Source organism: Brienomyrus brachyistius, chromosome 8 (genome assembly GCF_023856365.1).
Source record: "Brienomyrus brachyistius isolate T26 chromosome 8, BBRACH_0.4, whole genome shotgun sequence".
Classification (NCBI taxonomy): domain Eukaryota; kingdom Metazoa; phylum Chordata; class Actinopteri; order Osteoglossiformes; family Mormyridae; genus Brienomyrus; species Brienomyrus brachyistius.
The window spans coordinates 13,682,883-13,707,457 of record NC_064540.1 but is presented as its reverse complement, the minus strand read 5'-3'; the positions used below and the strand labels follow the sequence as shown (position 1 = coordinate 13,707,457).

The 24,575-nt window shown below is 44.6% G+C and overlaps 1 protein-coding gene across 1 annotated transcript; it reads left to right on the top strand.

Annotated features, from left to right (window-relative positions):
- The first annotated feature begins 13 nt into the window (after positions 1 to 13).
- LOC125746974 (protein polybromo-1-like) lies at positions 14 to 24,076 on the top strand. The gene is made up of 30 exons (XM_049021579.1): positions 14 to 147; positions 897 to 1,048; positions 7,734 to 7,831; positions 7,950 to 8,097; positions 8,199 to 8,348; positions 8,634 to 8,750; positions 8,839 to 8,907; positions 9,110 to 9,208; positions 9,312 to 9,397; positions 9,512 to 9,603; positions 9,746 to 9,962; positions 10,437 to 10,578; positions 11,592 to 11,683; positions 12,056 to 12,335; positions 12,683 to 12,788; positions 12,978 to 13,617; positions 13,838 to 14,049; positions 14,134 to 14,304; positions 14,479 to 14,636; positions 14,815 to 15,081; positions 15,206 to 15,351; positions 15,588 to 15,745; positions 16,064 to 16,247; positions 16,677 to 16,881; positions 17,122 to 17,323; positions 17,848 to 18,003; positions 18,452 to 18,601; positions 19,205 to 19,272; positions 23,290 to 23,503; positions 23,733 to 24,076. The coding sequence occupies exons 2-30, from the start codon at positions 908 to 910 to the stop codon at positions 23,903 to 23,905; spliced, it is 4,941 nt and encodes a 1,646-aa protein (XP_048877536.1). The 5' UTR covers positions 14 to 147; positions 897 to 907; the 3' UTR covers positions 23,906 to 24,076.
- The last annotated feature ends 499 nt before the right edge of the window (positions 24,077 to 24,575 follow it).

Below are 24,575 nucleotides of genomic sequence, written 5' to 3'. Positions count from 1 at the left end.
CCGCCCCCTTTGTGGAATTAGCATGGGAGTTCCGGTTCCGCCCCAGCATAGAAATGGTTAATTTTTAGAAATAAGTTTTTGGCAGTGATTCATTTTTGAACCCATCAAATCAATCTAAGTTTATATCGAGACTTAAGTGGATAGCAGGTAAGAGTGGGGAATAAATGGGGTGGCCTGTTTTGGCTGAAATGCTAATGAGTAACACTGATTCGGCGGAACGATGTTTAGGATCTCATGCAAATTGCATCCTCTTTGTTGTTTGTCATTCATTTGGCAATGGATTTTTAACTTTCCCGAAATTATTTAAACTATCAGTGCAGTTATTTTCACCAAATTTGTCGATAAACAGTTCGCTAGCTTCATTGACAGCTGACAGTTTTATCACCGTTTCTAGTCTAGCTGCTTTTGTCACCGATTGTCTGACAGTTAACATGGGTTTTCAAGTATGTTTATTGTTGGTTTAATGACCATTACGACAATATTCCAATAGTATTTTGCTGATTTCCGTAGTCCAGTCTTGTATGGAAATATACAGAGAAACATAGGAATGTATTTAGGTACCAAAGAGGATTTCTATGGTTTTCTATGTACTGCTGTCAAATGGTAGCTCGATGGCGGGTAACCTTTGTCTGAAGCTCAGCTTGGAACAGTTTTGAGGTATTGGGTGGGATTTCAAGCAATTTTAAGACTGATGGAAGGTTGGATGGAGTAGGGTCTGGTTGTCTGTTAGTTCGCAATTTTGCATGCTATGCGTTATGGATACGCGTGTGGCTAGACAAGTATAACAGGTTAGGATTTGGATTGAAAACATCAGCATATAGTCACACTTCACATTGTTTAGCGTCTGCGTTAAAATCATTGCAGATTCTGACTTAATACTCGATATCCGCTTAAAGGTGCCATTCCTATGGGCTCCAAGAGGAGGAGGGCGACTTCCCCCTCCAGTAGTGTGAGTGGGGGGGACTTTGATGATGGACAGACGTCCTCCTCAACACCAGGAAGCCACCGGAAAAAGCGGAGAGCTTCTAGCATCCCCACTGTAGATCCGGTAAGTGCAATTACAAGTCTTGTTCAGTCCTTGCGTGGAAACGGTGAGAGCAGCAAGTAGAACTAGCTGTGTCTTGTTCATTGATTTAAGTAAGATAGAAAGGGGGAAATTTTCATTTTCTCATATGGGCCAGAATGGTTACCAGGATGAGAAGATACAGGATGATACCTTAATTTTTCCTTGACAAGCAGCAAAACCAGTCCACCCTTTAGATTAGACTTGAGTCAACTGTGAGGCTGGTCTCTCCTTCAGCCCTCCTATTGGTCTCCCGTGTCAGCCTTGTTTCCATTTGGGTTAATGATTTCTAATACAATGGCTGTTTCAGAATGATTACACTTGTGGAGGACCCATATTTATCTTTGATTACCCTTTTGATATATTTTGTTTAATATGCAGATAATTTCCCACATTTTCAAAAACCTTTTCAGAAAAATGACCCTTATTTTAATTACAGCTGAAGACTGGCTTTTATTTGAGCAATATTTGAGCAATCTTAGTATTAACTACTATTCTTGTATTTCCTGATTATCTCTCACAACTGACATATACTTTATGTGATTTATACATATCTGGATTCCAACCACAATAAACAGATAGTATGGAAATTTTAACAGATTCCACCTTATGCTGTTGTACCAGCCTACTAGTCCAGAATGATAGACCGTAAGACAAACAGACTTGTATAACAGTTTATATATACAGTACCAGTCAAAAGTCCGGATGCACTTACTGAAAATTGTTTTTCAACAACATCCATCCATCCATTATCTTCCACTGAATCCGAGGTCGGGTTGCGGGGGCAGCAGTCTCAGCAGGGAAACCCAGACTTCCCTCTCCCCGGTCACTTCATCTAGCTCCTCCGGGGGAATTCCAAGGCGTTCCCAGGCCAGCCGAGAGACATAGTCCCTCCAGCGTGTCCTGGGTCTTCCCCGGGGCCTTCTCCCAGTGGGACATGCTCGGAACACCTCACCAGGGAGGCGTCCAGGAGGCATCCTAATCAGATGCCCGAGCCACCTCATCTGGCTCCTCTCAATGCGAAGGAGCAGCGGCTCTACTCTGAGTCCCTCCCGAATGACTGAGTTCCTTACCCTATCTCTAAGGGAGAGCCCAGCCACCCTGCGGAGAAAACTCATTTCGGTCGCTTGCACTCGCGATGTCGTTCTTTCGGTCACTACCCATAGCTCATGACCATAGGTGAGGGTAGGAACGTAGTTTGACTGGTAAATCGAGAGCTTTGCCTTTTGGCTCAGCTCTTTCTTCACTATAACAGACCGATGCAGCGCCCGCATCACTGCTGATGCCGCACCGATCCGCCTATCGATCTCCCGCTCCATCCTTCCCTCACTTGTGAACAAGACCCCGAGATACTTAAACTCCTCCACTTGGGGAAGGATCCCCAACCCGGAGAGAGCACTCCACCCTTTTCTGGCTGAGGACCATTGTCTTGGATTTGGAGGTGCCGATTTTCATCCCAGCCGCTTCACACTCGGCTGCGAACTGCTCCAGTGAGAGCCGAAGGTCACGGTCTGATGAGGCCAACAGAACCACATCATCTGCAAAAAGCAGAGACCTAATCCTGAGGTCACCAAACTGGACACCCTCAACGCCCTGGCTGCGCCTAGAAATTCTGTCCATAAGTTATGAACAGAATTGGTGACAAAGGGCAGCCCTGGCGGAGTCCAACCCTCACCGGGAATGTGTCCGACTTACTGCCGACAATGCGAACCAAGCTCTGGCACCAGTCGTACTAGGACCAAACAGCCCTTATAAGGCAGCCCGGCACCCCATACTCCCGGAGCACTCCCCACAGGACTCCCCGAGGGACGTGGTCGAATGCCTTCTCCAAGTCCACAAAACACATGTAAACTGGTTGGGCAAACTCCCACGCACCCTCCAGGACCCTGCCGAGAGTATAGAGCTGGTCCTCTGTTCCACAGCCAGGGCGAAAACCACACTCCTCCTCCTGAATCCGAGGTTCGACTATCCGACGGACCCTCCTCTCCAGCACCCCCGAATAGACCTTACCAGGGAGGCTGAGTAGTGTGATCCCCCTATAGTTGGAACACACCCTCCGGTCCCCCTTCTTGAAGAGGGGGACCACCACCCCGGTCTGCCAATCCAGAGGCACCGCCCCCACTGTCCACCCGATGCTGCAGATGCATGTCAACCAAGACAGCCCCACAACATCCAGAGCCTTGAGGAACTCCGGGCGGATCTCATCCACCCCCGGGGCCCGGCCACCGAGCAGCTTTTTAACCACCTCAGCAACCTCTGTCCCAGAGATAGGTGAGTCCGTCCCCAAGTCCTCAGACTCAGCTTCCTCATTGGAAGGCGTGTCGGTGGGATTGAGGAGGTCTTCGAAGTATTCCTTCCACCGACCCACAACGTCCCGAGCTGAAGTCAGCAGCGCACCATCCCCACTATAAACAGTGCTGATGCTGCACTGCTTTCCCGCCCTGAGACGCCGGATGGTGGACCAGAATCTCCTCGAAGCCGTCCGGAAGTCGTTCTCCATAGCCTCGCCAAACTCCTCCCATACCCGAGTTTTTGCCTCAGCGACCACCGAAGCCGCGTTCCGCTTAGCCTGCCGGTACCTATCAGCTGCCTTCGGAGTCCCACAGGCCAAAAAGGCCCCATAGGACTCCTTCAGCTTGACAGCATCCTTCACCGCCGGTGTCCACCAGCGGGTTCGGGGATTGCCGCCGCGACAGGCACCGGCCACCTTACGGCCACAGCTCCGGTCAGCCGCCTCAACAATGGAGGCACGGAACATGACCCATTCGGACTCAATGTCCCCCGCCTCCCCCGGGACATGGGCGAAGTTCTGCCGGAGGTTGGAGTTGAAGCTCCTCCTGACAGGGGATTCCGCCAGGCATTCCCAGCAGACCCTCACTATATGCTTGGGTCTACCAGGTCTGACTGGCTTCCTCCCCCACCAGCGGAGCCAACCCACCACCAGGTGGTGATCAGTTGACAGCTCCGCCCCTCTTCTTACCTGAGTGTCCAATACATGCGGCCGCAAGTCCTATGACACGACCACAAAGTCGATCATCGAACTGCGGCCTAGGGTGTCCTGGTGCCAAGTGCACATATGGACACCCTTATGCTTGAACATGGTGTTCATTATGGACAATCCGTGACGAGCACAGAAGTCCAATAACAAAACACCACTCGGGTTCAGATCGGGGGGGGCGTTCCTCCCAATCACGCCCCTCCAGGACTCACTGTCATTGCCCACGTGAGCATTGAAGTCCCCCAGTAGAACAAGAGAGTCCTCGGGAGGAGCACTCTCCAACACCCCTTCCAAGGACTCCAAAAAGGCTGGGTATTCTGAACTGCTGTTTGGTGCATAAGCACAAACAACAGTAAGGAACCCATCCCCCCACCCGAAGGCGAAGGGAGGCTACCCTTTCGTCCACCGCGGTAAACCCCAATGTACAGGCGCCTCTCGGTGCCTCTCCCCGTGAGCAACTCCAGAGTGGAAGAGGGTCCAACTCCCTTCGAGGAGACTGGTTCCAGAGCCCAAGCTGTGTGTCGAGGTGAGCCCGACTACATCTAGTCGGAACCTCACAGCCGCGCACACAAGCTCAGGCTCCTTCCCCACCAGAGAGGTCACATTCCATGTCCCTAGAGCTAGCTTCTGCAGCCGAGGATCAGACCGCCAAGGTCCCGCCTTCGGCCACTGCCCAACTCACACTGCACCCGACCCCTTTGGCCCCTCCTACAGGTGGTGAGCCCATTGGTTTTTCAACAACATAATATAGATAATATAATGACCTTAAGGGAACTTTGAAGCTATATAGTAAGTACTATCTTGTGAACAGGGAAAGAGATGGTGTGCTGCAACAGATGACCTGGCCCCCACACTCCCCAACTTAAATCATATACAGCTGGTTTGGGATGAGTTGGATCGAAGATTAAGAGTAAGGTAGCCAGCTTGTTCTCAGCACTTGTGGAAACTCCTTCAGGACTGTTGGAGAAACATTCCAGGTGGTTACATCTGGAAGCTGGTTTCATAGCATGTTAAGAGCAGTGGTATCTTAATGGGGCAGTGGTGTCTTAATGGTTAAGGGAAGTGCACTTGTAATTGAAAGATTGCTGGTTCGAATCGCTAACCAGCAAGGCACCACTGAGATACCCTGAGCAAGGCACTGCTCCCCGGGGCGCTGAATTATCTGCCCCCTGCTATGTCACGATGTCACTTATGGGTTAAATGCAGAGGACACATTTCATTGTTGTGTGCTGTGGTGTGTCAACAATGACCACTGATCACCACCTTCTAATGCTAAGAGCCTGCAATGCTGTCATTGAAGCAAAAAGGGAGCTGCTTTGAAGAGTCTAAAATATAAGAAAAATTTTAAATGTTGAACATGTGATGTGTGTGTGTTTGTGTATAAGTATGTATGTATGTATAACATTAAATCACTCAATTTAATCTTTTTTTTGACTCAGAAATATTTCTGTTGCAAATGATCAAATTAAGGAGTTATTGAGCTCTTAAGTGTCAAAATGTCATTCAGTGTAACTGTCCTGATTAAAATTGCAATGACAGACGTATAAAAATTCTTACTTAAAATATAAATGAATACCAATGGCATCATTGTGTCAGTAATTGCAAGAACATATAGCAGCCCTGGGGACCAAACTGTTTGTCCGTTATAAGCGAAATTCCATTATACGCAAAGTCCGCTATATCCGATGCCTTTTCTGCATGTTCGTAAAGGTGCAAGGCTGGGACCAGTGGACCTCGTCCGTTATAGATGATATTCCATTATAAGCGAGTCCATTCTAACGAGGTTGTACTGTAGAACAAAAAAACAACAAATGCAAAGGTCAAACTAATTAAAACACAATCAAAATTTGAAAAAGAAAACAGGCCACCAGGGCCACAAAAATGTCTTTGGTGAGGAAAACACGGGTCATTACGTTTCTCGGTAGAGATGACACTAGCCACCTTCTTTCAGGGAAGTGACAGTCACCCAAAAAAGAAATTTAAGAAGTGCACACTCATGAAATCTCTTCAACAACTCCACGTAGAATACAATTCAGAGGTGGTTGGGATTGCTGTCATACAGACAATTTTTGCGATTGTGGTCATTTCATTTTGCAGCGCCAAAGGCCCATTACCACAGCACCTGTCCGTGTCTTCATCATGTGAATGTGAAACTCCTAGTTGATAGACTGAACCAAAGTGGGCTGCCGAAAACCTCAAGCGTTTCTGAGTTACTGACTTCCATTGTCTGTGATCTCAAGAAGAAATTGTGTTCCGTCCCGCAATATAGAAGAAGAATTTTTACCGTCTGAGCAGAGTGCCATCGAGAGCTCTATACCACAGACAAAACACAGTCAAGCATAAAGTACTTCTGGATTGCTGAGGGTGAGATTAATCAATTTGATGAAGCAGTTCCAAATTACTTGCCAGCTGTCAAAGGAGCCTTAAAAATCCCCCAGATCATCTCAGAGGCACATGGAAAAATCTACCATCAGGAAGTATCCTGCTTCTGCTACCGAGTATGCATTTCCTGCATGTGCGATGCTCCAGTAGAGGAGTTTCAGAACCAAACATGCAGGTACAGCAACAGAAGAATGCCTCTCCTTGTCAGTGAAACCACTTAAAAGGAAAATTCACAGATTATGATAATGAATGCTGATTTAATATTATGTGGATGAAATTGTACCTCATGTCGGTTTAACTATGTTCCACAATAAAGCCTATGTTCTGTCATTTAGTGAGTCATTTCTTCAGGAAGTCAGCATAATTCAAATATCGTTTTTTTTTTTTTCTTTACACAGTTTTATGCCTTAAAATACCTACAAAAAATAATAATAATTTAATTGCTAATTGATATTTTCTAGACTGAAGTGATGTGTGTTATTCAGGGCAACAATATCCGTCATTCAGTACAACACCAGTATTTCATATTAAAATACCAAACCACCTCATAACCACCTCGCTCAGACAAAAACACATCTCAAGGGATGAAGTGAAAGATTTTCATAGATTTTTGCAATATGTACAGAAACATTTTGTTAAAGATCTTCGACAGATTTTGAGGTGTACCGGTGACACATGAAATTTGTTGCATTTAAAATAAAATTGTCATTTTTTTCTGTGCAGTTCTGTTTCTCCTAGTCGGAGCATGGATACATAACAATGTTTTTAAGAAAAAAATGGCCATAAAATAATTTTTTTGGAAAAAAAACTGCATTTTACTAAGGTACCTTCATATCAATCACAATAAATATGAATTATTGGCTTTATTCTTGAATACAAGGGAATTGTGATTGTGTTTTTTTTTTTTTTGCTACTTTGAAAACCTTGTACATCTTTGTGTCTATATAAACACATGACTGAAGAGTTGCATTGTACTAACAAAGTTTAAGACTGAAAGACAGCTCTTTATGGCCCACTCACCATGTGGAGGTGAAGCCGCCCACACTTCTTTGTGCGTTTAACTTAGAGCTTGGAACCTGAAATCTCTGTTTTACGTGATGCTTTCAGCAGAATCCCTGCCTAATGTCTGTTTGAGTCATTTTTTTCCTGCTGTATCCTCATGTTTGCTTTGATTGACAAAGGAGCAGACCGCGGAAAACAGAAATACTCTCAAGGGAGGTTCAGTCATGTTAATTTCTCTTACTCGTTACCTGTTGTTAGCTGGCTGACATGGTACATCCGTGTTCCCAGATTGCCGTGTGTCATGAGCTGTATAATACCGTCCGGGATTACAAGGATGACCATGGGAGATTGCTCTGCGAGCTCTTCATCAGAGTGCCTAAGAGAAGGTAGGAATTCTGCATTTACCTGTATTTGAAACATCAGGTGTATAACAATGCATGCCTAGAGAATGTAGTTATGAATTTGCAAGAAGTGATGTTCCCCTGCTTATTTTTTTGTGCAAAGGAACCAGCCGGAATACTATGAAGTTGTGACTCAGCCTATAGACATGATGAAGATCCAGCAGAAGCTGAAGATGGAGGAGTATGATGACGTTGAACAGCTCACCAGTGATTTTCAGCTCTTATTCAACAACGCCAAGGCTTATTACAAGGCATGTATCACATTCACTTGAATGGTCAGCAAAGCCATTGTTGTTTTTTGACCAAACGGGGAGGGTCACACGTGGTATTTCGGGTGTCCTTTTCTCTGTAGGCTGATAGCCCAGAACTCAAGGCTGCCTACAAGCTGTGGAACTTGTACTTGCGCACAAAGAATGAATTTGTGCAGCGAGGTGGTTATGAAGATGATGATGATGAAGGGGAGGATATCCAGGAAAATGCTGGGACCTCTACTGAAGAAGAGGTCAGGTGCTTTAGTGACGATTCTTTATGTGAAACATTTACAGGAGAGCTCTTTACGGAAGAGCTTTTCTCCACAGGCAAATTCCTTTGAGACCTTTGAAAATCTAGATGATATCAAGAAGTATTTTATCCTTATTTTCTTAATGTGTGATATATTACAAGTTAGTACCATAACGTTATTGTAGAAGGAAATGCAGTGCGACCTGCTGCATGTTGCTTGTAATGAATCTGGAAAGTTCTGTCTAAGAGAGAGGAGGGCCTCTCTGCCTGTGTATATCCAAATCAGACTCCGACCGGCTGTCTGAAGGAAGTCCTTGAACAGCTTTTGGAGGCAGTGATGACCTTCGCCGAACCATCAGGGCACCTGATCAGCGAGCTCTTCCAGAAACTCCCTTCAAAAGTGGTAAACTCAAATGCAGCATGTCTGTCTTGCTTGTTCAATAAGATTTTCAGTGTTAGCAGTGGTCAGATTCTGAATGTTTTTGTTTCAGCAATACCCAGACTATTATTCTGTAATTAAGGAGCCAATCGATCTGAGAACCATCGGGCAGAGGATACAGGTGTGTTCTAACATCATGCTGACTATAAATTAATTGTTTATGATTCACATTGTTATAGGATGAATAGATTTCCCTCCGAGATTAATAAACTATATCTTATCTGATCTATTCCATTTGTTTTTTTTTTTTACATGCATTACAATTTTATTTCTAAGTAAAACACATAAATTGGGGACTTTGATTTTTAATTTTTTTGACCTAGATGGGCTACTACAAAGGTGTCAGTTCTATGGCAAAGGACATAGATCTGCTAGTGAAAAATGCCAAGACCTACAATGAGCCAGGCTCGCAGGTTTTTAAGGTATTACAGGCACACACGTCACCACTCTTTCATTACTATCAGTTTATTTTTATTTGTTCAGCAGTTTTAAAACTTACAAGTAATTTGTTACATTCATTTAAAGGATGCAAACACCATCAAGAAGATTTTCACACAGAGAAAAATGGAAATCGAACACGCTGAGCCCACTAAATCCAGTCTCCGCATCAGGTATGGAGACTCATTATTGTATTGACTTGTTGATCTGAAATGTGAGGTATGGCTTTGTGGAGATTTCGGTTTAAAATGTCTCACATGGATGACGGTGGGGTTTCTCTGCATGAGGAATCGGAGGTCTGTCCAGGGTGACCGTCTCTCTGCAATCACCATGGCCTTGCAGTACGGCTCCGAGAGCGATGAGGACGCCCTGCTTGCCGGTATGTCCTTGCCGTGTGTGTGTGTGTGTTTTTTTTTTTGCCATTGGCCTTTGTGTGCCAGTATAGAAAACCATGGAACATATGGGTGAGGACCAGGGTCTAGAGGGTAGATGGCTCACCTTTTGACTTGCGACTTCTCCAGGGGCTGTTCGCTACGATGAGGGGGAGTCTGAGGCAGAGAGCATGAGCTCCAGTCTGGACGTGAGCAGCCCCATCTTCCAGCTGTATGAGGCCGTGCGCACTGGCAGGAACAGCCAGGGCCAACTGATCGCTGAGCCCTTCCTGCAGTTACCCTCTCGGAAAGAGTACCCTGACTACTTCCACCAAATCAAGCAACCCATCTCCTTCCAGCAGATCCGGTAGGTCACCTTGAGCAAAATTCAACTATGACATTTGCGGTTATTGGCCGTAAGTGAAACTGAGGTGTCGTTGTGTGGAGTTTCCAAGATGAAATGATTCTGCTGGTGGAAGCAATGTTCCTGTATACTGCTCTACAAAGGCAAACACTGTGATCTCTTTGCTGACTCCGAAGCTGAGAAAAAAGGCCGTCTTGTCTTGGTTTTAGCGTAGCTTTGGAAGTTACTGCCATTTTCACACTCTCTGTCTCCTTCAGATCTGCACACAGTTGAACTAAGATATTTTATCAAAACTGAGCCCAAGGGCCTTGATTTCAGTCATAACTCAGTTACTTTGATCATATATGCAGTTATGGGGTTTTGCCTTAGTAGGGCAGGACCCTGTTGTTATCCCACTGAGAGTTTAAGTATTTTATTTATAAGCACCCCCATAAATGTGAATATGACAGTGAACTTCTGTTCTGATGTCATCTGCAGGACCAAAATGATGAACAACGAGTATGAGAATGTGGAGCAGATAGGTGCAGACCTCACTCTGATGTTTGAGAATGCCAAGCAGTACAACCTGCCACATTCGCCCATTTACAAGCGGGTCATAAAGCTGCAGCAGATCCTTCAGGTTGGTTTCGTCACAAGATTCTTGGTAAATTTGGGCCTTAAACCCAATTGTGATGCTTCCTAATCTTTGTCAGTCTCTCACGGGAGTATTTTTTTTTGTTCATGCTTATGCAATTTCCAGCATGGGTCTAAATTTTAGAGGATGTTCAAGGGTCTGCTTAACACTTAAACACTGATGACATGGTTCTCCAGTCACTGAGGGTCACTCTCCCATCCTGTATGTTCTGACCTTTGCAGGAGGTATTTGTGTCTCTCTGTGCATTTGTGTAGTCTATGGATATATGAGGCTGTTGATGTTTTTTCCACTGTTTTCGAGAACATGTGGTCATTATATGTCATTTGTTAACAGACTATAAAGTTTATTGGAGCCATGCATTTAAACATCCCCTTTAATGTCTTTAAGATCGGCAGAATGTAAATATAATTAATAGTGTCGAATTGCCGAATGCTAATAGTGGAAGTGTTATTGTTCAAGCACGGTCTTCCTGACTGCTCAGGTAAGGTACTGCTTCTGTCTTCAACCTGTTAACTATTAATTTGCCATAGCTCTCTGTAATGGTATCCTGTCTAGGATGCCCTGTGGTCCCTAATATAGGCTCCAGGTCCCCCTGCAACCCTGACCAGGATAAGTGGTTAGAGGACAGACGGACACACTGACCGACTGACGGACCAATGGTTGGACCGACAAACAGACAGAACGAAGGACCGACAGACGGACCAACCAACCGATGAACCAACCTATCTATCTATCTGTGTAGCAGAGAGAGCATCTATTGTGTGAAGCTGATTAATATTTATGTGCTTATTAATATTTTTGGGTTTGTGCGTTTCTGTGCCCTACATGAGTCTTTTGCTTTCAAAAAGGACTGTGTTAATTCGCATATGTCTAATGTTAACATTTTTTAATGGACAGTTGCTTTCCTTCCCTTGGCCACATGAGAGCTAGAGAAGGCGAGAGAGCCTTATTAATTATGGAAAGCAATGTGTGTGCATCTTAGTCTTGCTGTCTTTTAGCTGAAGAGGAAGGAACTGTTGAAAAGAGAAGAGGAAGACCAAGAGTGTGTGGTGTCCTCCATGTCAGACACTGGCAGCGGCAAGAGGAAGAGGTACTGATTGTGTGTGTGTGTGTGTGTGTGTGTGTGTGTGTGTGTGTGTGTGCGTGTGCGTGTGCGTGTGTGTGTGTGTGCGTGTGCGTTTGTGTTTGCATGTACGCATGTGTGCATGTGCATAATTGTGCATGCTTGCAACCAACTGACAAAATCTGACATCCACAAGATTAATATAAGATGGAGAACCAAGGAAAATCTGTGACTTTCATCTGCTGTCAGAATGTCTTTTTAGCCATTACTGGTGTAGTCTTCTTAGGTGGTTGTGGCGTGAATGAGTTAGGGTTATGGTTAGCAGTACTTTAGGCCAGACGTGTGTGTGAAGAGAGATGAGATGAAAAGTGCCACCACCTTGACTCCTGTGACTAACAGCCACAAGAAGAACACGAAGAAGAGCTGGATGAAGGCGATCTACCGCGCAGTGGCAGACGCCCGCGAGCAAGGCACGGGCCGTCGGCTCTGCAGTCTCTTCATGGTCAAGCCCTCCAAGAAGGACTACCCCGACTACTATAAGATCATTCTGGAGCCCATGGACCTCAAGACCATCGAGCACAACATCCGCTCTGACAAGTATTTAAGCGAGGAGTCGCTTGTGGAAGACATGAGGCTCATGTTCCGTAATGCACGTCACTACAACGAAGAAGGTTCTCAGGTGGGTCTCGGGGCGAAGACGTCGGGCTTGATACATTGTGCACCTGCCATGTCAGATCAATATCAAAGTGTCTTTTTACGAACCAAAGGATCAGGAATTGTTTGCTAATAAGGGAACAGTAGGAATAATAAGTGTAGCAAATGTGTGAAAGCAAAAGCTGCCTAAATAATTTACAATAAATAAATGAATAAATGTAGTGGTTGTAATGGTGTAATGTGAATATGACGAAGTATGATTTACAAAAACAGCCTTATTCAGAAAACCTGTTTCAGACCCAAGGTAAAAATATCCCTAATGTCAACCAATCATTTTTGCATTAGTAAAGAACATTCATTATTGCTTGGTAGGTTTACAATGACGCCAACATTCTGGAGAAGATAATGAAGGACAAGAGGAAGGAGCTAGGCCCCATGCCTGATGATGATGACATGGCCTCTCCCAAACTGAAAATAAGTATGTGCCCATCAGTAAAAATCTCTTTAGCTGCTGTCTGTCCGAGGGATGTTGGAACATTTATAAGAAAATGTATAAAAAATGTAATCATTTCCCAATCCAAAGCTGCCAATACAAGGTACAAGTGCTGCAAGAATGATCTTGTTATATTCCAAGCAATGATAGTCATGTTCAACTCTGTGCTTCCAGGGAAGAGTGGTATTTCTCCAAAGAAATCTAAGTACCTGACGCCTCTACAGCAGAAACTGAATGAGCTCTATGAAACCGTGAAGAACTACACAGACAAACGAGGTCGTCGTCTTAGCGCCATCTTCCAACGCCTGCCATCTCGCACCGAACTCCCCGACTACTATATCACCATCAAGAAGCCCATGGATATGGAGAAACTCTGGAACCATGTGATGGCTAACAAGTACCTGGACGTGGACTCCCTGGTTGAGGACTTTGTGCTCATGTTCAACAATGCCTGCACGTACAACGAGCCAGAGTCGCTTATCTACAAGGATGCCCTGGTCCTGCACAAGGTCATACTGGAGGCCCGGCAGTCCTTGGAGGGTGGAGAAGATGCCCACGTCCCTAACGTTTCGCTACTGATCCAGGAGCTCATCCGCACCCTCTTTGTCTCTGTCCTGGGTCACCAGGATGATGAAGGTCGCTGCTACAGTGACTCTTTGGCAGAGATCCCCGCTAGAGATCCAGCCGATCCCAACAAGCCACTTCTCAGCTTTGAGATCATTAGGAACAACATGGACCACGGGAGATATAAGAGACTAGACGTCTTCCAAGAACAGATGTTTGAGATGCTAGAGAAAGCAAGACGACTTCACAGGTTAGATAAATACCTTCTTCAATTGAAGACAATTGTAATCCTCTTTTTTTTATTTTAAGGTTTTAAATTTGTTTCTGGGAGATTCTGTTAATAGTTAAAAGGTAAGTGCCATACTTAGATGTTGCTTGTGGTGTACATAGACGAGAAGCTGAAAATGGCATAGGAATTAGACTGGTCTGACGGAACATTCATGAAACACTCTGTGGCCATTCCTCCGTAGGACGGACTCTGAGATCTTCGAGGATGCTGTGGAGCTGCAGAGTTTCTTCATCCACATGCGGGACAAGCTCTGCAAGAATGGGGAGATCCTGCTCACACCAGCACTCAGCTATACCGCAAAGCACCTCCATGGCGACGTGGAGAGGGAGAAGAAGGAGAAGCTGCCCAAAGAGATCGAGGAAGACAAGCTGAAGAGAGAGGAGGAGAAAAGAGGTTCATCCCATCACAGTACTTAAGCTAGCTCCATGTTGAACAGATAGCCCATGTTAATGTAACCTGATTAACGGTAACCCACAGAGGCTGAGAAAGGCGAAGACTTGACTCCAGGGCTCCGGCGCACCTTCAGCCAGGACTGCAGCTTTGAGGACAGCACTTATCGCATAGGGGACCACGTCTACGTGCAGCCAGCGGAGCCCAACCTGCAGCCACACATCGTCTGCATCGAGCGTCTCTGGCAGGACGATGCTGGTAAGTGCTGCCTCCAGTCGGTCACTGAAACATTCTGAAAATGTTCTGGCTGCAGTCACACACTTGAGTTCTCACCTTTAGAACCGGTTTTCCTCTTGACATTAGTAAATGTTCTTCTCATCCAGGAAGTTTTATTCAGTGTGATGAATTGTAGGTATTTTCTACTTATTCCAGGTGAAAAGTGGCTCTATGGCTGCTGGTTCTACAGGCCAAATGAAACCTTCCATCTAGCCACACGCAAGTTCCTGGAGAAGGAAGTGTTCAAGAGTGATTACTACAGTAAAGTTCCTGTCAGCAAAATTCTGGGCAAATGTGTGGTCATGTTTGTGAAGGTAAAGCCTAGCAGTGTCTACTGGTGTTGGTTAGATTCAATGGAAGGATGGGTGTGTGTTCCTCTTTGTTTGGGGTGGGTGAACTTTATGAGTTACAGCTTCACAGGAGGCTCAACTGTGGGTTTATGGGTGATCTGTAGCTGAGTTTAGTCAGTAATGGAAGTGGGGCTGTCTGCAGGAGTACTTCAAGCTTCATCCAGAGGGCTTCAAGGCGGATGATGTCTTCGTTTGCGAGTCACGTTACTCAGCCAAGACAAAGTCCTTCAAGAAGATTAAGATGTGGACGATGCCACCGAGCTCTGTCAGGTTGGCCCCGCGCGATGTGCCATTACCTGTGGTGAGAGTTGCATCCATGTTTGCCAATGCCCGGAACAATGAGCAGGAGAAATCAGCAGAGATGGCCGATGAAGCCAGAGGAGCAGGTGTCAGTGCCGTCATTGATAAGGTGAGAATTCAGACAATCCTTCGACCCAAAACTAATGGGTAAGGGTCGTTACAGGAAGACCATATTATGCACGCTTTTAGTCAAGAAGAAAATATACTTTAAATGCATGCGTTGTGGTTTCCAGGAGAGAGAGGATGTGCCATTGGATGTGAGCAATGGAGAGCCAGGATGTCAGTACTACGAGCAGCTTCGCTACAATGACGTTTGGCTGAAAATAGGCGACTATGTCTACATACGATCACATGGCCTTGTGCGGCACAGAGTAGGACGGTATGTTGTGCATAAATAATCCTAACCCTTTCTAAATATAGAATTCCTATTAAAATTTTGTAATATAAAAAGTTCCGTTTTGTTTAGCAATTTGTAGCAAGCTATTCGTATTATGCCTCATGCTAATTGACTAAATATATGGTTCATTTCTGAAGATGTTTTAAGCGTTTGGCTATATTATGGCGCAGTTGTGTTGGTTTGCTGAACTGCTTAGTCGTGAATCTTGCTCCTGGCAGGATCGAGAAGATGTGGGTGCGTGATGGTGCTGCATATTTCTTTGGGCCGATCTTCATTTATCCAGAGGAGACCGAACATGAGCCGACAAAGATGTTCTACAAGAAGGAGGTGTTCCTGAGCAACATGGAGGAGTCCTGTCCCATGACCTGCATTATAGGTAGTCAATCCTACATACTTATGAGTGGCACTTTTCAGTCTCCACTCAGTTTCAATGATCCTTATGTTACCGTTGATCAGATGTTTTCAACCTTACAAATGTCAACAGGAGAAAATCTTTGCATGTATTTTTTCAAAGAGGATCTAATATCACTGTTTTTATTCCAGAATAAAACCGGCAATGATATGACTAAGAGTATCCATTCTGTCCTCTTTTCCTCTGATAGTGACCAGATTTGAAAGAATCATATCAGGGTTTAATATCATAAACGTTTTCAGTGATGATGTACCCCCACTGTCTGACATGGTCTGCCCACAGGGAAGTGTGCAGTGTCCTCTTTCAAGGAGTACCTCTCTTGTCGACCGACGGAGATCCCCGAGGACGACGTGCTGCTCTGCGAGAGCCGCTATATTGAGAGCGAGAAGCAGATGAAGAAATTTAAGGGCCTGAAGCGCTTTTCTCTATCAGCCAAAGTGGTTGATGATGAGATCTACTACTTCAGGTCAAGAGAAGCTTGTGATTTGTACTTGTTAGTCAAACTAGTCCTGTAATTTAGACAATAAGGAATAAATGCTCATTTTAAGTCTTGTCAAGAAAGAAAATTCCACAAAATGAAATGGATGTAATATTGCAGTAATTTTTAATATCAACACCAGTTACTTACAGCTGTCCTAAGCTTAAGAGAAACATTGTCAAGACAATTAAGATATTTATGTCAATTTTTGCTATTGGTTGTCATTGGCTTGTTACCCTTGTTAAACACTGATTTTCTGTGTCCATCAGGAGCTTTCAAAATAAGCCAGCTAATACGTGTACATGTGACATGCAGGATGTAGAAGATGCTGAAACAAGCTCCAGGCTGCCCATGACAACTGCAGTTCAACAAGAGCTGCATTTGATTTTATTTTGTTGCATATTCCTTTCCTGTCAGGAAGCTTATTGTGCCCCAGAAGGAACCATCTCCACTGTTGGACAGGAAGATCCAGGAACTAGAGGCCAAGTTTGCCGACATGACCGATGAGGAGCTGGATGACCTTGGAGATGAGGATGGAGAGTTGGTAGACGCTCAAGTAATGCCACAGCTACAGACGTCTCTAGCAGGCGACCTGGACATGATGCCTTACACACCTACGCAGGCAAGCGAACCCAAGTGTTGCAAAATAGACCCATGGGCGTCTCCGCCATTAAATCTGAGGGGGACGTGTCCCCCTCACATATCATAATTATTCATTTGGACCCCTAAACATTTAACATAAAATATTAGTTTTATGTCAGTGTGTCCCCCCCCACATTCAAAATGCTTCTGACGCCCTTGTGTAGACCCATAATGCTACATGCTAAGTGAGTATAATCCTCCCCATGTTCCTCAACCATAGTCAACGCCAAAACTGATGAAAGGCCTATGCAAAAAAGAGGGCTCAAAGAGGAAGATCAACATGAGCGGTTACATCCTGTTCAGCAGCGAGATGCGAGCCGTCATCAAGGCCCGGCACCCTGACTTCTCCTTCGGGGAGCTCAGCCGTCTCGTGGGCACTGAGTGGAGGAATTTGGAGGCTAACAAGAAAGCGGAGTATGAAGGCAAGGAAAAGACCCATTAGCTACATCTTACACTTGTGAAAGACTACTTTAATGTTAGTGGTTGACAGTGGAGTGACTTTCAAGCTGATTTTTACTTATCTCTTCCTCCAGAAAATGTTAATTTCATTCATTAAGAGACTGCTCAGATTTACATATATCAGCATATTTCAGTAAAAATACAGCGCAACTCCTATGAGCTAATATCAGTGTGAAATCCTCAAATGGATTTTTTCAGTGATCTACCAAATGATTCCAGCTACAGTAAATGATCATATATTCCAGCTCTTGTAGTAGCATAGTTCAGATCCAATGAATGTGAAACAGCTAATCCCACCACATGAGTCGGGAAATGGAAGGCAGCTCACGTCCGACATTTTTACTTAATCTCCAGTGTCGGCCGCTCTTTACTCTTAATTTGTACACTGTAGAGTTTATGCGGGAAGCTGCTCTGCTGGCCATTTCAGGTCAGTCAGATGCCGATTACAGCCCAATCATACGGTGGTGCGTCTTGCTGTTCCCCTCAGAGCGGGCGGCCAAAGTGGTGGAGCAGCAGGAGCGGCTGATCCAGCAGCAGCAGGGTGCTGCCCCGAGAGCAGGTACCCCAGTAGGGGCCCTCGTGGGAGTGGTGCCCCCCCCGACCCCAATGGGGGTGCTTAACCAGCACATGACGCCTGTGTCAGGTAACCCCTCACGGACACAGCGGCTCTTTGCGGGTGACAATGGCGCGGGAATCGGAAGCAGAACTGCTCAACGATTCATGTCTTTCAACTCCCCCCATCATTATTATTCTTACTTGCGCATTTAATTGATTAAGTCTTTGGGATATCCACTCCATGTATTGTAAAGTTCACTTTACAAAGAAGATTCCAGATCCATGCGTAGATGGCATGTTTTGAATGTTTTTGTTTTGTTAAGCATGTGAGACATAGTACTTCAGTTAAAGCACTGATTGCATGAGCATGATGTCATTTTATATAGTTTATACCACTAACAGTCACCATCTTCATGTTATGTCCTCTCCTTCATCTAAGAAGTTGTACTGTTTGATAATGAACGCTAGTGCATGACTAGTTGCATGGGATTGATGCATGCATCTGTTCTGTTGTCACTTCCTCCCACCCCTCTAAGACATGCTTGGTACATGTGGTCTGCCTATGCTGCCCTTTGAGGGCCCTGTAGACGGAATGGGCAGCATGTGGACACATCACACGGGGTTGCCTGCCGTAGCCCAGCACTGTCCATCACGCATGCTGGCCTTCCCTGGCATGCCGTACCTGGGTAAGCGCACCTCTGCAGCCACCGTGTCTCATACTCGTGCAGTCGCTTCCCGCGGAGGGGCTACCTGTACGACAGGCCGAGGTGCTCGCCAAGGACATCGTGGAGTCACTTTGCCAGCTAACCTAGCGGTTCATTCAGCCAAACCCTTAATTCGGATTCTCTGACCAACAATCCAGATTCTGATCTGAATCGCATGGGAATGTATTCTTACCTAACAATATTAGCATACAATAACCGGTTTCCACCGTTCAGGATTCAGTGGGCAATGACCAGTAAGCACCAGAAGGACTTACCTTCAGTAACGTTCACACTGTGGTTGTTGTGAAGTTTTCTTCACAGTGTTAAAGCAGATACTCATCATGTTTGCATAATGACAATTAGATTATCGTCAGCTGTTGTTTCGATCGTCACTGTTGTTTGATCTTCACTTTTGTAAAATTTAGATAATTCCAAAAATGAACTTTATCATAAAATGTCATGCTTGGTTTTCGGCCAGCTGTGACCATGGAGATTGAACTCATGGGGATGAGCTTAATTTTAGAGTGCCCTTGTAGAAGCACAGTTGGCCAATGCTTCTGTGAACTGCTAATATCCTTTTCCTAGGTGTTATGGGGCAGGGTGTGAACACCCTAGCAGGATCCCCGGGCGCTGGGAGTGCTTACGGAAATCAGGTATGACTCTGGTGGTTCGTCCTCTGTGTGAGGCAGCCCTTTCCTTTTAGGGACTTTTGTGGGACTTCAAGAATATAGAGTTTGGCCTCTTTAAGTACCCATGAAGTAGAAAACGTATCTACAGTCATGTGAAAAAATTAGGACACCTATTAAATATTTATTAAATATCAACATATCAATATTAAATCTTGTTTCAAATTATATTTGTAGATAAAGATGTTGTAATTGCATTACCTATGCAAAAACAAGAAGCAAATTCACTTATTTAACAAAAGAAATTAACTAAGATGCCAGTTCCTACTGAGGGAAAAGGACACCCTATGCCCTACTAGCTAGTATGTCCCCCCATGGCATGAAATAACATCAATAAGACGTTTCCGATACCACCTATCAATCTCTGACATCACTGGCAGGAAGTTTTCCCCACTCTCCAGTGCAGAAGTCCTTAAGCTGTGAGATGCTTGAAAGGTATCTCACATGCACTTCGTTTTAATTAAACCCACAGCATCTCAATAGGATTCAGATCCAGGCTTTGACTTGGCTGTTCCAGAACTCTCCATTACTTTCTTCTAAGCCTTTTCTTGGTAGATTTCCTGGAATGTTTTGGGTCGTTGTCATGTTGCATGGTCCACCCCCACTTCTGCTTCAATTTGTGGACAGATGATCTCACATTGTCCTCAAGCACTCTCTGATACGATGAAGAATTCATAGTGGATCACATGATGGTGAGCTGGTCAGGACATGCTGCAGCAAAGCAGCCCCAAACCATGACATTTCCACACCATGCTTCACAGCTGGTGTGAGGTTCTTTTGCTCAAAATCTGTCTTTGGTTTACACCAAGTATGTTCTCTGTTATTGTGTCCAAATAACTCAATTTTAGATCGATCCGTCCAAAGCACATTGTTCCGAAAGTCCTGGTCTTCGTCTAGGTGGTCTCTGGTCAACTTCAATCTTGCCCTGAAGAGCTTCTTGTATTTCCCATGATGACATTTTAGGATTTTTGGAGACTTCTTTAAGCATCTTGCAGTCTGCTCTCGGGCTGAACTTGCTAAGATGGCTTGACCGGGCCATGTTGACAGTTTTAAATTTTAAATGTTCTCTACTTATAAATTTCCCAGACTCATATGCATCTACGATCTTCTTTCTGAAGGCCTCAGAGAGCTATTTGGATCTGACCATGGTGATACCACTCACTTCAACAATCAAGAGCAAACCAGACTAAATGTCTGTGGTTTAAATAAGACCGGCTCCACCAAAAAGCTCTGTAACAATGTTCTAATCGTTTTCACCTGATGTGGTGAACCAGAATCTAATTCTATGCATTTTAAATGGTAATGGATGTGAGGGTGTCCTAACTTTTTTTCCTCAGTGGAAATTGGCATCATAATTTATTTTGTCTGGTAAATAATTGAATTTGTTTCTTGTTTTTGCATAGGTGATTAATTACATTACCTTTATCTACAGATATTATCTGAAAGAAAATATAATATTGATATGTTGATATTTCTTAATAAAGAACTAAATACTGAATGTGGTGTCCTATGTTTTTCACATGACTGCAAGCTCTGAATGAGTTTTGGTCAAATGTTATGTAGGTTTTCTTTAGGTGTTTTCTATTATTAATTTAGCTTAAAAATCTATTTTCAGTTTTTCCTTTTAGGGTTGTGGGATGCTTCAATGATTTCATTGTGAAATACACTCACTGGCCACTTTATTAGGTACACCTGTTCAGTTGGTCGTTGAAGCAAATATATAATCAGCTGAGGTGGATGGTTAAAGTCCGGAAAGTAAAAATCCAGCCCAAGATTTTGTTTCAACCAACCAGTTGAGTATAAAGAGTCACCATCAGAGAGTACTGAACTGCTTGGTTGAAACAAAATCTTGGACTGGATTTTTACTACCTGGACCTGAACTATCCACCTCTGATAATCACCTAATCATATGTCAGCAGGACAATGTATGAAATCATGCAGATACAGGTGGGGAGCTTCAGTTAATGTTCACATCAAACACTAGAATCAAACATCCGGTGAGTAGTGGTTCTCTGGGTAGAAATGCCTTGGGACATACTCACACCTGGCCCGGTTGTCCTGTACTGTGCCCAAGCACGGTTGCCCCCTCACCACTTCCTCGCTGGCCTGTGCACACATTGCATTTAACATTCTGGGCTGCTTTCTGAGCATGCTTTTGTCATCTTTTGTGTTTAAGAAAACATAGAAAGAAAAGTGCTATCGTGCAGCAGTATGAAATTCATTATTAATGTTCTTATTTTGTGGCTTATTTGGAGTTGTTTTGGGTACGATGACGCACGACACTCATAGATTTACTGAGTATGCAACGCACTTATTTTCATTTAATCATGCTGAGAGAGTCCTGCATTTTACCAGATATCTCTGGCTACTTGTATGTTGCATCCAGTTGTTTCTGGATACTCTCACCAGCCTAAATTTCCAGCAAACACTGCACCTCTGCCATAGACCAAAGCAATCACTTTTTTGCCACGTTTGTTAAATATTTCTCCCTACCTGACCTGTACAGCCTTCCTGATCTGTTCCTTCTGGGTCCAGTTCATCTGTAGTCTGTATATGCGCATGTGTGTGCCAGTCGCATCATTTGACATGTCTGTGTTCCGTGCTTGGGCATGGTTACCGATCACACTACATGCTTACCATGCCCAAGTCCAATTGAACCGTACCCCAGTTCGGCCCCTTCAAGCAGGTATAGAGTGATCACACTAGTCAAACAAACTAGACTTTGGGGGTCAAACATGTTCAGTTACAGTATGGATTGCCTAATGTTAGTACACCCATATTTAAGGCAGAGAACAAAAAAGAATGGCTAGGCTGCTTCAAGCTGATAGAAAGACAACAATAACTCAAGTAACCATTTGTTACAACCAAGGTATGCAGATGAGAATGTCTGAATGCACACCATATAAAACCTTGAAAGATGGGCTATAGCAGCATAAGACCACACCAGGTATCATTCTTGTCAGCTAAGAACAGGAAACTGGGGTTACAATGGGCCCAGGCTCACCCAAATTGGACAATACAAGACTGGAAAAACATTGCCAGTTCAAATGAGGCTCGTTTTTAGCCGAGACGTTGAGATGTTATAGTCAGAATTTGGCATAAATGATATGAAAGAATGTATCCAACCTGCCTTCTATGAACAATTCAGGCTGCTGGTGGTGTAGTGGTGTGTGCGATATTTTCTTGGTATACTTCGTACCAGGTGAGGATCGTGTATGTGCCACAGCCTACCTGAGTATTGCTGCAGACTAGGTCCTTTCTGACCACAGTGGACCCAGATTCTAATGGCTACTTCCAGCAGGATCACGCGCCATGTCACAACGCTCAGTCCATCTGGATTCTTGAACATGACAATGGGTTCACTGTAATCAAATGGCCTGTGCAGTCGCCAGATGTCAGTACAGTACAGCACCTATAGGATGTGGTGGAACGGGAATTTGCATCAGGAAATGCAGCCGACAAATCTGCAGCAACTGCGTGATGCTGTCATGTGAACATGGCACAGCATCTCTGAGGAATGTTTCAAGCATCTGTGTCACAAAGAATTAAGGCAGTTCTGAAGGCAAAAAAATCTGTTTATTAATCAAATGCAACGGTACACCGGACAGCATTAGATACAGGCAATGAAATGAGTATTAAATAAGGTTAAGGAAGATTAAAATATGAAAAAATAGAAATGCAAAAAATGTGCAGTGTTCATACCAATTGCCTGATCAGCCATTGCGTAGCCTTAGTGCCTGAAAGGAGACGCTGTTACAGACCCTGTTTGTCCATGAGCCAATGCTCTGATACTGTTTCCCTGAGGACAGCAATGAAAACAGCAATGTGGTTGGGATGGCTGGGGTCCTTGTGGCTTAAGGTATCTACTCGTATGTCCTGTATGTTAGGCCGACCATTATACATTATACAAAAGTGTTTATAAGATGCTAACACTTAAAGAAAGTGCCTAATGAATGATTGTGATATCTGTGCTTATCTTCCCAGATGAGCGTCCTAGGGCAAGGTCAACAGGCCCCTCCCCCTTATCCGACACAGGGCCAGATGTGCCAGCCTGCCCTGCTGCAGCCTTCCACGCCCATGTTTGTGAGTCCACCTCCCAGGTCCCAGTGCCTCCTGCATTCCGACGCCTACCTGAAGTATATTGAGGGTCTCCATGCAGAGTCACCCTCTGTCAGCAGGTGGGACCAGGCTCTGTCAGGTGAGATCTTCTGGCATTAAAGGAGTTAAATAGACAGTTGCACTATTTATTTATTTTGTGTTACCAAGGAATTGGAGTTGTTTTGTGCAGCATATGGGAGAAGTTACAAACACTATTACATTGGTCTGTCTTCATTTTTTCTGTATGATTTTTAGCTGTTTTCACCTTGGGAGCGGCTTCTTTCCAAAACTGTTAATAATCTTCCTGCCGTTTATGGATGTATCTCTAGCGCGCAGGAAAGACGTCCGTCTGACCAAAGAGCAGGAGAGCCGGCTGCCATCCCATTGGCTGAAGAGCAAGGGTGCCCACACAACCATGGCAGATGCCCTCTGGCGACTCCGAGACCTGATGCTGAGAGACACACTGAACATCCGACAGGCACAGAACCCACAGAACGTTTAATAAGCTACATGCGTGTTCACCCTCGAGGGAGCAAATGCTCAAAAGCAGTCATTTTAATTAATGTTTGTAACCTGAGTTACTATGTCTTGTTTGTATATTTTCCTTTGTGGGAATGTTTTGTTGTTTGACTGGTACGAACATTTTGAAAATAAATTTACGTTCTAGACTACATTTTGCCATGTTGCGTTCCCGCTCTTGCTTCCATGACCAGCAAGCTCATCTCAGCCCTCATGCCACCCGCTACCACCAATATATCAGTGACAGGCACAAATGCAAACACACACCCTGCTCATCTTGTTCTGTGTTTTTGACATGCAGGCACACTTCCCTGATGACTGGTTCAGCTCAAATCAAATTCTAAAGTCAAGGCTGCCAGGAATTGTGGGTGGGCAGCCAGAGCACCAGTCTCTGCTGGGGGGGACATGGAGGACGCAGGAGAAATGGGAGAACGTGCAGGAACCTACATAAAGTTTGGCAAATGGCTGGATCTAAATGTGTCATTTAAACGTCACTGGTGAACAGTCTCTGGCCTTTATTTATCCTTAAATGGATTACTGTAACCTACTCAAATAGGCACTATTCTCCTTCCCAGTTCAACTTATGGAGAAGATGCGACTTTAGCCAGTAAGAATTGGTAACTGCATAAGCATACATTTAAACTGGAAGTAGA

Coding starts and splice junctions, on each gene's coding strand:
- LOC125746974 (XM_049021579.1), top strand. CDS start 908: ATGGGCTCCAAGAGGAGGAGGGCGACTTCCCCCTCCAGTAGTGTGAGT. Junction 9,963..10,436: donor ATCTCCTTCCAGCAGATCCG/GTAGGTCACCTT, acceptor TGTCATCTGCAG/GACCAAAATGATGAACAACG. Junction 14,637..14,814: donor GTGTGGTCATGTTTGTGAAG/GTAAAGCCTAGC, acceptor GGCTGTCTGCAG/GAGTACTTCAAGCTTCATCC.